Here is a 13,051-nt window from a genome sequence, read left to right as displayed (position 1 = left end):
CTCATCCAGCCCATTACTGACTCCATACAGGCGTCTAGAGGAGAGATGCCATCCCTGGTCACTGCATCAGTCGGAGACACAGAGAAACATATTTGGGTGTCATCAGCGTACTGATAACACCGTGCCCTGTGTCTCTGGATGATCTCTCCCAGCGGTTTCATGTAAATGTTAAATAGCATGGGGGACAGAATGGCTCCTTGAGGGACACCAGATGTAAGGGCCCTCTTATCAGAGCACACGTCCCCCAGCTGCACCAACTGGAATCGACCCGAGAGGTAGGAACGGAACCACTGGAGCGCAGTGCCCCTGATTCCCAATTCCCTCAGGCGTTCCAGAAGGATACCATGGTCAATGGTATCGAAAGCCACTGAGATGTCTAAGAGCACTAACAGGGACACACTACCCCTGTCCATGCCCAGACGGAGATCATCGACCAAGGCAACCATGGCAGTCTCAACTCCATAGCCCGCCCGAAAGCCAGTTTGAAATGGGTCTAGAAAATCAGTATCATCCAATGGTATCCTTCTGGAACGTCTGAGAGAGTTGGGAATTGGAGGCACTATGCTCTAGTGGTTCGGATCCTATCTTTTGGGCAGATTCCAGATGGTGGTGCTTGGAGACAGTTGCTCCTCTAAGAGGGCGCTTAAATCTGAGGTCCCTCAGAGCGCCATTCTGTCTCCAATGCTATTTAACATTTACATGAAGCCACTGGGCGAGATCATCCGGAGACATGGGGCAGGATATTATCAGTATGCTGATGACACCCAGATATATCTCTCCATGTCCCAAACTGCTGCAGTAATGTAATGGACTGGATAAGGAAAATCAGACTGAAATTGAATCCAGATAAGACAGAGGTACTTGCTATAGGGATCTCAAATCCGAGTATGGAGATTTGTCAACCAGTCCTGGATGGGGTCACACTTCCTCTAAAGGACTGTGTCCCTAGCTTACTCCTGGACTCGTCCCTCCAGTTGTCAGCTCAGATAGATGTGACAGCCAGGAGTGCTTGTTATCAGCTTCAGCTGATACACCAGCTGCAGTCCTTCCTAGAACCGGGGGACCTAGAAATGAAAGTACATGCATTGGTAACCTCTCGACTCGACTTCTGCAATGCACTCTATATGGGGCTACCCTTGTATCTAGTTCAGAAACTTCAACTGCTTCAAAATATGGCAGCCAGATTGGTTGCTGGAAAATCTAGAGGCGACCATATACCATCTATATTAAAATTGCTTCATTTGCTGCCAACAAGTTTCCAGGGGCAGTAAAAAGTGTTGGTAATAACCTTTAAAGCCTTCATGGCTTGAGTCCAGCTTACTTAAGGGAGTGCCTTCTTCCACATAATCCACCCCGCACACTCAGGTCTTCTGGGATGAATCTACTGCAGCAAAGAAAGACCAGGTTGGCTGTAGTCACCCAGAAGACCTTCTCGGCTGCCGCTCCTAAATTATGGGATGACCTGCTGGAAGACATCTGTCATATTACCTTAAGAAGGCTATTAAGACGGACTTGTTCCGGCAAGGTTCCCCAGACTGATCCTCCCGCTCACTGATGTAGTTCGCCCCTGTCCGCCCCAAATGTCCCTCCTATGCATGCCTATTTTAAAATGTTAAAATTTAAATTTTCACTTGCTTATTTTAAGTTTATCTATTTTAAATATTTAATGAATTTAAATTTGAATTTTAGTTAAGGGATGAGGGATGGAATTTTAGTTTGTATACGTTAAGTATTGTTTAGGTATTTTATGTCTTTACTTCTGTAAATTGTTTATGTACTTTTGTATTTATGTAATTTTGTAAACCACCTTGATCCTTTGGAAAGGCAGTATATAAATAAAATTTATTATTATTATTATTATTATTATTATTACTACTACTACTACTACTCCTTTACTATGGTGACAGCAGACCTCGCCTGGAATACTGTGTTTAGTGCCATACTTTACAATTATCATCAAGCTGCAGTGTGCCCAAAGAAGAGCAATTAAGGGCAGGGAAATATCTAATTAACCATTTGTAAGCCACTCTGAGCGCCTTTGTGGCTGAACAGTGGGGTATAAACAATCCAAACAAACAAACAAACAAAAATCTTCCAAAATACAGCAATTTTCCACCCACTAGAATAACGGTTATGTCAATACTGCTGTCTTCTGCCCCAGTAGAATGACTTGTTTCTGCTGTTGAAAACTTTGTCTTTTCAAATGACACCTACCTCTGTTCCACTGACATCTTCCACTGCTGAAATCATTGACAGCTTGGACAGATCGGTGATAAATGCCGGCCTCAGGGCAGAGCGGAAGCATGGCGCCCACACGATGCACACCCTGACACTGCTGTGACACCATGCACCCGACCACATGGCAGGTGGCATCACGGCACTCCTCTGGCACTGCGTCCAGATAACACAGTGCCAAAGGAGCACCAAAAAGCCACAGCGCCAGTGGCTATGGTGCCCTTTCTAGTTGTACACCAAACCCAAAGACTGGAGCACTCTCTTCATCAGACTTCTAAACTGTTCCACCATGAATAGCCTAAGGGTTTTATTTTGTGAATCTAAAGTTTAATCCAAGTAATCTTCTTCACTGTTACTATTATGTGCCTGTTGATTTACATCTGAATCCTCCACTTCTTCTTCTGACTCTTTTCCAGATTTAAGATGCACATCTTCCCATAGAGGCATTTTTCTCTTTGGTTAAATCTATGGTCTTGACTTTTTATGACATTACAAGTGCACTTTTTTGGTCATTTGTTTTTGCTAAATTAATTGTTTCGTCTTTTCCTCCAACTAATGAAGGATTCACTCTGGCATTCATATCCTTGTTTAATGAATTAATATTACATAAATTCAGTGGTTGCATAAGATTTTTAAAATTCATTTGTATGAAAAATAATTCATTGATGATGACAATGTTGCCTGATCAAATATATTTGACTGTAATACACTGACTGGCCTTAGGATGGCATTCACCTCCTTATTCACTACTTCTTTTATTATAGCCTGTATATCTGCTGGGCATTTATGTTGTGCCACAGTACCAACACTGTCAAGACAGTGAGGCCCAGATGCCTGCTGGACCAACTGCAGTGCTCTTTTTATATTATTTTTAAAATATGTTAGTAGGGATTATTGGGAACCCAAGTATTCCTCTTCATTCAACTGAATATTAGCTGAGCTGCCACTTAATTGTGGAGACTGCTCAATAGCTGCATCTAAAGCACCAATAAGGCTGTTCTGCTTGTCTGCCTTAACCCCACCTTGTCTGGAACCTCAATTCCCAAGATGGCAATTTGAAGCGGCTATTCACTTCTCCACCTCTGCAGCATGGAGTTCTCATGCAGACCTGCTAGTTAGCTCAGGTTTTTAAACACTATTCGGTACTTTATGTTTTAGAATCTTCTTTAGCTCTCCTGTAGCTGAGCTTTCCAACTTTGCTTCCCGCCCCACTCTTTTTTGGTAGAAGAAGGGAGAATATACCATTCTCCACCTTGCTCTTACTCACTGAAATAAAGATTCTTATTAAATTAGCCTTGTTTCTTTTCCCAGAGTCATGCCAGGCAGCAGTTATCTAGGTTTGCTTTTGATTAATTAACTGATTAATTTTGACATTACCTACTTGCTGGATAACAGTCAATGAGTTTGTCTCCATCAACACTTGTGCCGCAGCATGCTTTCTCTTTTAATCTGAACTACCACCACTACTGTGTTTTCTGTTCTGCTGTCTTCTTCTGCTATCTTTCTCTGTTTTGAACTAATCTCAATTTTCTCCTATTTTTTACTTCTCCTTACAACCTTTAACGAGTTAAGAAAAAGTATGGCCAGCTGGCAAGGCAGGAAATCCTTCAACTTCACATAAATTACAGATTTATTTTCATACTTTGCTGAAAGTGATGATTTAACATTTCAAGCCTAGGGGCAGAATATTTGTGAAGTTCTTTCTTCCATATGAACCTGAGTGGAAACTGTAGTTCTCTGTAGCTTCTCTGTATGTTTCCTTGTCTGAGATATATGTGTACATGACCAGGGGGGCAGTGTTTCAGATGTAATGCTGGTTATGGAATTTGTTTAGGAAGGAATGCTTGATCCTGACGGGACTCACCTTTTGGCAAACAGCAAGCACCATTCTATTCCAGCAAGTGTTCTCCTGACTAGGTTTCTTTGGTTACTTTGCTTTTTATGTTTATTAAAAACGGACCTCTACAAATACATTCAAAACTTCCAGAAAACCCACTGTGCTAGTGGCGATGCTATATCAGGAAAGATTCTAGAACAGATCATTAAACAGAGAGTCTGTGAACATCTAGATGGCAATTCCATAATCACAAAAAGTCAACATGGGTTTCAGAGAAACAAGTCATGCCAGACAAACCTGATCTCTTTTTTTGATAAAATTACAAGCTTGATAGATGAAAGGAATGCTGTGGATATAGTATATCTTGATTTCAGTAAGGCCTTTGACAAGGTTTCCCATGACATTCTTGCGAACAAGCTTGTAGAATGTGGGCTAGACAAGGTAACTGTTACATGGATTTGTAACTGGTTGACTGGCCAAATCCAAAGAGTGCTCAACAATGGCTCCTTTTCATCCTGGAGAGAAGTGACCAGTGGGGTCCCACAGGGCTCTGTCCTGGGCCCAGTGCTATTCAACATCTTTATCAATGATTTGGATGACAGAATTGGAGGCATACTCATCAAATTTGCAGATGACACCAAAGTAGGGCGAGTAACTAATACTCCAGAAGACAGGACCACAATGCAAAATTACCTGAATAGATTAGAAAGCTGGGCCAAAGCTGACAAAATGAAATTCAACAAGGAGAAATGTAAGGTACTACACTTAGGGCAGAAAAATGAAATGCACAGATATAGGATGGGCTACACCTGGCTGACTGAAACTACATGTGAAAGGGATCTGGGAGTCCAAGTAGACCACAAGTTGAACATGAGTCAACAGTGCGATGCAGCAGCTAAAAAGGCCAATGCAATTTTAGGCTGCATCAATAGAAGTATAGTGTCTAGATCAAGGGAGTAATAGTGCCACTCTATTCTGGTCTGGTCAGGCCCCACCTGGAATACTGTGTCCAGTTCTAAGCACCACAATTTAAAAAGGATGTGCAGAAACTGGAGCATGTCCAAAGGAAAGCGACTAAAGTGGTGAAGGATCTGGAAACCATGCCCTATGAGGAACGACTTAGGGAGCTGGGGATATTCAGCCTGGAGAAGAGAAGGTTAAGAGGTGATATGATAGCCCTGTTTAAATACTTGAAGGGATGTCATATTGAGGAGAGAGCAAGCTTGTTTTCTGCTGCTCCGGAGACTAGGACCTGGAACAATGGATGCAAGCTCCAGGAAAAGAGATTCCACCTCAACAGTAGGAGGAACTTCCTGACAGTAAGGGCTGTCCGACAGTGAAACACACTCCCTCAGAATGTAATGCAATCTCCCTCCTTGGAGGCCTTTAAACAGAGGCTGGATGGCCATCTGTCAGGGAGGCTTTGATTTGGATTTCCTCCATGGCAGGGGTTAAATTGGATGGCCCTTGCGGTCTCTTCCAACTCTATTATTCTATGATTCTACGTCTTCCTTTGAATTTTGAATCTGCAGTTTTAGTGAGTGTTTTGTATTTGTTATAGAGAGGCAAGATAGAAATTAAGTAAATAAGGTAACATGGTTTGTACAGTGTACAGAAGGAAGGTGGTAACACTTCCAATACGTCCAAGTGAATCTGTACAGTGTGAAGAGGGAGGCTAAAGAATGCTCCTCCAAAGCAATAGTCCCTATATAAAGACTCCATATTACAGCAATCATTCAGTGAGGCTTACCAAGAGGAACCTGTCCTACTGATGAAGATGAGAACCATCAGGTTTCCAATGACAATAGGGCTTCCTGCACATCTTATTGTCATCCAGCTTTTGAAATGATTTTCTATTTGAATAACTAATTAAAGGAATAGCTTCAACATGGAAAATTCCTTTAATCCTCCTCCAAGCAGAAAGAACATTGGACTAGGACTCTTGTTGGACTAAGACTTTTGAGAGGCCAGGTTTGAATCCCTGCTCCGCTAGGGAAACATACTGTATAACCTTGGACAAGTCACACTCTCTGAGTCTTATAAGAAGGCAAAGGCAAACTTTCTTGGAATAAACCATCTCAAGAACATCCTGTTATAGGCTACCTCAGTTAGCAAAGTCTCTGATGGTGAACCTGCTTTTTACAAAGTCTTTTTAAGTCTGCCCAGCCTCCTTCTTCCTTATCATCAGACTAACTGGGTTTTTTTTTTTAAAAAAAAAAAGCAGTACTGACATTTTAGAGAAACAGTTTCAATGTCAGGTTGCAGCAGTACTTCTGCAGTAAACAATGCAATAAAAGTTGATCTGGGAAATATTGGGATTACACTTTAGTCAACACTACTGTAGCTATCTGTGCCTGGATGCACGAGAAGCCATTACTGAACATGTATAAATAGTAAAACAGAAAAGAAGCAGAGATCAGGTAAACCTGTCTCACCAGCTCCCCACCAGAAGTTTTAAAAGCACAGAGATCTATGTCTATGTAAGTCTGGCCACCAAAATGGAAATCATAAGAAAAACAGAGGCTGGTTGAATTTTGAAAGAAAATGTAAAGTGGACTCTCAGATAAAAAATGTTTTTGGCTTATGTATGCAAAGCTTATCTGGCCTGGTAGTTTCATTTCACATGTAAATATTGTTATTTCTGAATAAAACATTTGCTGAAACATTTTGAACTATTTTTCTTTTGTATTATTTCTGTCTATGGTAACTGTGAGTGTTGAATCCATGAAATTTGCCTGTCTTTATCTATCAAGTCCCCATTCATTCAGCGGGTCTACTGGGACTAAACATTGAAGTTACTATGGAACACCATGGAAAATCTGCTGATTCAACAGACTTCATCATCATAGTCAGTTTTGGCTTTCCTTTTACTTCCATATTTATTTATATTTCTGTTTTATAAAATAAATTAGCTTTTCAATTTCAATTGTATATAGAATTGAAATTATAAAGATAATTTAGGACTTCTTGTATATTCCTCCTTTTTGCCAGTATAGGACGCAAGGGAGTTCACAAGGTATACCAGTAAATTTTAGTTAACAAAGTAGATGTCTTTCTAGATATTATTCCTTTAACACACATTATCTATTTTTCTTGGGACTAAGAACTGGATTTGGGCTATAAGATTTTCCTGTCATCCTCTTCACATCCAGAGTTCTCCGTATAGGCTGCAGCCACACTACAGAAATAATAGTCTGATACCACTTTAACTGCCATGGCTCCATGCTATGGAATTCTGGGATCTGTAGTTTATTATGCCACCAGAGTTCTCTGACAGAGATGGCTAAATGTCTCCAAAAAAGTACAATTCCCAGAATTTCATAGCATTGAATAATGGCAGTTAAAGTGGTGTCAAAATGGATTATTTCTGCAGCATTGATGCAGCCATAGTTGCCTAAATGATGTCTCAGGTTTCAGTCCTCCCAAATGAACCAGAAGGTTCCTGTAGGCAATCAACACTTATGCAAGGAAAAAAAGTAGACTATGGCCCCTTATAGACAGGTGTAAAGTACATACTGGGGACGTACTAGGGTTAGGCAAAGTGCGTGCCTTACGCACAAACCTAACCCTAGTACATCCCAGGACGTACAAAATGGCGGCGCCCGTTCCACACAGGGGTCGCCATTACGACGTCACGAACGCGCCGCCTCCAAACGGGGCGGCGCAGACGTGACGTCGTCGTGCCGCGCAAGGGCACATAGAGTGTCCTTTCCGCAGCGCGAGAAGGAGCTCCAAAACAGAGCTCCTTCCACGATTTGTGTCGCTGGCGCAGCCTTTAGACAGCTGCGCCAGCAACGCAAGGGAGAAAGGGGCCGAGTGGCCCCTTTCTTCTCCTCCCGGCCGCCATCGGATGTCCTTGGGGCATGAAGCCCCAAGGACACCCCTTTCCAGGCCGCGGGGAAGCGATCTGGAAAGAGACGGATCGGGGCCTCGGAGGTTGCCGCTTTGGAAGCTGAGGCCCTGATCTGGCGGGAAAAGCAGCGGCTACAGGCCGCCCCAAATGGGCGGTCTGTAAAGCGCCTATGGTCCAAAATAAAGCCAGCATGTAAGTCATTGCCAGGCTGGGGACTTTCTAGTTCACTCTGAATGCTTTCGCATCATCATGGAGAAATGATACCACCCACAATTACTAGGAAATAGTGTACTACCCCCCAAAAAGGACAGTAGGACAGACAGGAATTTCTACTCTTATTTCTTGCCAAAAACTGATCTTACTTCTTGTCACAAAAAATCAGCCTGAATGGTTGTATCTATTATAAAGAAAATTATCCCAAAGAAGAATCACCATCATCATAAAGATGCATTTTCCCCAGTCTGGGACACAAGGCAGCTTAAAAGATTTAAACAATCAGCCCTCCTTATCCATGGATTCTTTATCCATAGATTCAACTATCCACAGCTTGAAAATATTCTGAAAATGTATAAATTTTTTAAAAAAAAACCCAAACCCAAACCACCTATTTTTGCTATTATATAAGGGACATGATTTATGCCACTGTATATAGTGGGACTTCAGCATCCGCTGACCCCTCTACCCTTTGGGGGCAGCTAGTGGCAGCTGGGTCTCTGAGGTAATGTTGGTATTTTCTCCTCCTCCCCATGAAATAGATTTGAGGAGTTTCATGTTGAGTCCCAAAGTTTACCCTTGACTTATCCATAACCTTGGCTCAAAAACTTGTGCTCGACTTACACACAAGGTCATGTATATGAATATATACAGTAGGCATTATCAAAGAGTCGGCTCTCTGTATCCACAGATTCAAGCATCCATTGCTTGAAAATATTCATCTCTTCCCCCACAAAAAGTTCCAAAAACCAAACCTTGATTTTCCCATTTTATACGAAGAAAATCATTTTACTATGCCATTGTATATAATGGGACTTCAGCACCCATGGATTTTGGTATCCACAGGGCGGGTGTGTGTGTGTCTTTGAACCAAACCCCAATGGATACTAAAGGCCCACTGTACCTATGCCTTGTAAGATATTTAATGAATTAGCCATCAAGGTTCTACCAAGGAATTCCGGAAATAGCCTTTACATTAATTATATCTGAACTTTTTTTAAAAAGTCAACTTGTCTTCAAACTGCTGTATTTCATTAAGTGAAGCTTTCACTAGAGAATATATATAAGAAGGTTACATTTGTGCCCAATCACAGCTTATTGACAAGTCAATCTAGTTTACCATTTCTTTTTCATTATGTACAAAGCAATTTGAATCTTGACAATTTGCCCAGAGTTCTTTCAAACTGCTTATGGTCCATGATCTTTATTTTACTATAAAAATCCATGTTAAAACTGCTATGTTTACAAAGCAAATTTACAACAAACTGGTATCAACTCAACACTATTAAATCATCATAATACACACTGTCATTGTGAAGGGCAGAAATGCTTGACTATCCTCTTCTTTCCTTGTATATTAATTTTCTTATTTTCGCTTTCTCCCTGTATTTTCTCTTTTCTGTTATATTTAAGTTAAATATACCCCAAATAAGCTGTTACACACCACTACATTTTTCTGAACACATTTATCTCCACTAGGTTCTCCTGCTCTCATTTTACCTTACTCTCATTCAAACACATACACGCAGACACTCAAAATCATAAAAAGAAATATTTAAAATATCATTAAGTCATAATGAAAAGCAGATCTCACAAATCCTTAGACATATTACAATAAAAACATCTTTATGCATTTTTCCCTCAGAAAATCAGGAGATACAACCCTGCAAACTTTCTGCCTAGGCTTGTTGGGGTTACAAAGGAGTGCCCTGGGCCTTACTTTCCACTGGGGTTTGATTCTAGGACCCACCATGGATGCTCAAAGCCCATTATATACAATAGTGTAACAAAATGGTATCCCTTATATAAAATGGTAAGATCAAAGTCTGCTTTTTGGAGTCAAAGGCTTTCATGGCTGGCATCCATAGTTTTTTGTGCATTTTTCAGGTTGTGTGGCCATGTTCTAGAAGATTTTTTTCCTGATGTTTCGCCAGCATCTGTGGCTGGCATCTTCAGAGCTCTCAGCACAGCCTGAAAAACCCACAAAAAACTCTGCTTTTTGGAATTTATATATTTTTCAAAATATTTTCAAGCTGTGGACGGTTGAATCCAGGGATGCGGAGGGTTGACTCCATTCTTGAGTGGCTGGACAGATTATCACAATTAGTACTGTTATTATAGAAGGTATAAAGAAGTGCATTTTGGATATTCAAAGCTTGCTTCTTCCAAAGCTTCAGTGCTGTGCTGGAATCAAACCCAAACTTTTTGTTGCTGAAACCTTAATCTCTTCAAAGGGATTGTTTCCATTATTTTTAAATATTAATTTGGATTATTTCCACTTTTTATAATGTATGGATTACTGTAGTGTGGACAAACTGCTTCAGTGTTCCAGCAAGTCAGACAAACCTATTCTACTCCAAATCCTGGGTTTCTACACTATACCAACTGAGCATCCCCATAAGCTAGTTGGCTGTTTGTTTTTAACAGGGATTCTTTTTTCTCTTCTGTAGTACTTTAGATTTAACTGAGAAATAGGTTCCACTTTGTTAAACTGGTTTTATTCTGAGTGTGCATAAGACTGCAGACAAGTGGTCAAACCTATGTGTGAATTCTTTTCCTTTTGATCCTTCTCTTTATTTCTAAGGTATTGGGAAAATCGTGGTATATTTAACTTACCGGGACATACACTTTTTTCAAATGGCATTCCTCTTCTAGTAGTTCATATATATATTTAGTGATGATCTAGAAGAGAAAACAGTTATACAACACTACTATAGATCCTTCGAGTACTTACATGAATATTTCATGGTGTTACAATCTTTAAAAATAATTATACAATATGTACATTATCCAGACACTTATCACAACTATATGATACTTCATCTTCTGCTCATCAGAATTATGTGAATCAAAAGTAAGGGTAAGATATTTTTATATGATATATACACTTAGAGAAACGTAACAGCTATCTTTTGCTGAGAAATACTATCAAAACATTTTCAGTATACAGCTCACCTAAAACAATCTCCCTTTGTTACTGCTGGTCCAGTTCTGGAGCCACACTGACAGCAGATCTTTATTCAACTTTTATTCACTAGGCAAAGAAGGGGCAGGTCAAAGGTGCTCTTGGGAAAAAAAACCAAATCTACCCAGCCTTCACTCAGTGGGAGTGAGAGTCTGACTGACTTCATGTTTTCCAAATGGAAAGCAAAGAAACAGTTATAGAGGAAAACATTTTAAAGATCACTTATGAGGTCTCTTTCAGTTGCAGTCATAATGCAAAGTTACTGAAGCGTTCCCAGGCATTCTCAGATTACTGCAAATATTATGAGGTTTGAAATATTTCTAACACAACCTTTAAATATGTGGTACAAATGCAGAGAATACAAATTCCTTCAGTAAGCAAGCACATGCATCAATTTTGTTCACAGAAGAAACTGAAAAATAAAGAGCACTCTGCTTCGGCTCAAACCTTCAGGAAGATCACTATGGCTGCACTTCTAGATGAGAGCCAGTGTGGTGTAGTTCTTTGAATTCAGGACTACAACTATGGAGACCAGAGTTTGAATCCCTGCTTGGCCATGAAAACCCACTTGAGCAAATCATACCACCTCAGCCTTAGAACTTATCTGTCCAAAAACACTGCAATAGAAATGACTTGAAGGCACACAACTTTAAGCTATTTTATATGAATTACATTCCATGCTGAAATTAATAAGGATTACACTAGGTGGCCAAGTTTACATTTCATATACACGACGAACTGAACAAAAGAGGAATCCCAGATAATGAATATCTATAATAGTAACAGGAAACCAGATTCTTCCTAAATACTTTGGACTACAATTCCTATCAGCACTAATGAGCACAGCCAATAGCTGGGGGTTTGGGGAATTCTAGGCCAAATATCTGGGTTAACTGCCTCAATCCATAACATCCTCTACAAAGATTTCCAAGAGCCTTAAAGGACACAAACCAAGAATTTGTTGAAACTGTTGAGTCATTTTAATTTTTTTCTTAACCTCACTCATTTCAAATCTGCAACAGAAAATCTTAACTAGAACACATTTCCCATTATAACTCAAGTGCATGTGATTACAACTTTCTTGGCTGTTGTATCAAACAGCTAAAGTTTTAAAGCACCATACTTTGCAGAAGAAGAAGAAAAAGAAAAGGCAGACTCCCCTAGCAGTAGCTCACAAGCTCTAATTACTGCTGTCCCAGTGCAGGTGGCAATGTAAGCTAGCTGGTTAAATGCCAATGAAAAGTAAAACACTGCAAATGTGCAGTGTTTTTATGTACCTACATTTCTTTTGATCTGAAGACTATTCAGCACTAGATTAATAATATATGACCATTCATTATTTTTCTTTGCAAGTAACTTTGATATAAATTAGATTTCCAGACCTTCACAATTGTATTTAAAAAATCAGACATTTAGAAGAATACAACTACAACCAGTGATTTATTTTAAGACAGGTTTATCTCAAAAGAGTACGTTAGAAACAAGCACCCACTATAATTTTACCCCTGAGGTCTAACTGTTTAGGGTTCACTGTATTATCTTCCATTTTATGAAAACAGTGAAGCAGTTAGATTTCTACAGTCCCAGAGAATGAGAGTGGAGAATCACCGAGGCAAACATAACAGTAATAAAAGATGCAAAATTTGTTTGTGCCAACTACCATCTAGCTTCTGGTGGAAAGCAAGTGCTGTACTTGCTGTTTAATAGTTTTATCCAAGCTACATCACACCGTTTGCACACCCTGTATACCCCGCAATGTAATTGGGGTTCCTGTATTTTCATATTTCATATCTGGAGCCAGCATGTTCTTAAGAAGTGATGATGACCTTTAGGAACAATAAATAAGGTTCCCAGAAGAAAAGAAGCATAAGCCCAAGGCATGTGGACAATCCAGGTAATAATACAATCAAGGCTAATTTCTCCTTCCTTCCCCCAAGTCCTCTTCATT

General features: G+C 40.1%; 1 protein-coding gene across 9 annotated transcripts in view; it reads right to left on the bottom strand.

Annotated features, from left to right (window-relative positions):
- Window positions 1–13,051, bottom strand: part of LOC149323845 (cotranscriptional regulator ARB2A) — a 313,183-nt gene that overhangs the window by 271,821 nt on the left and 28,311 nt on the right. For 8 of the 9 annotated variants that reach the window (XM_089493210.1, XM_089493256.1, XM_089493218.1 and 5 more), the window contains one exon: window positions 10,755–10,820. The exons of the other annotated variant lie outside the window; for it this stretch is intronic. In XM_089493210.1, coding sequence (XP_089349336.1) covers window positions 10,755–10,820 — 66 coding nt within the window. The remainder of the gene's footprint in view (window positions 1–10,754; window positions 10,821–13,051) is intronic. 9 annotated transcript variants of the gene reach the window in all.

This window comes from Sceloporus occidentalis, unplaced genomic scaffold (assembly GCF_023333645.1).
Source record: "Sceloporus occidentalis isolate IW3139 unplaced genomic scaffold, rSceOcc1.0.p SCAF_1, whole genome shotgun sequence".
Taxonomy (NCBI): domain Eukaryota; kingdom Metazoa; phylum Chordata; class Lepidosauria; order Squamata; family Phrynosomatidae; genus Sceloporus; species Sceloporus occidentalis.
This window is presented reverse-complemented; position numbering and strand designations above follow the sequence as displayed.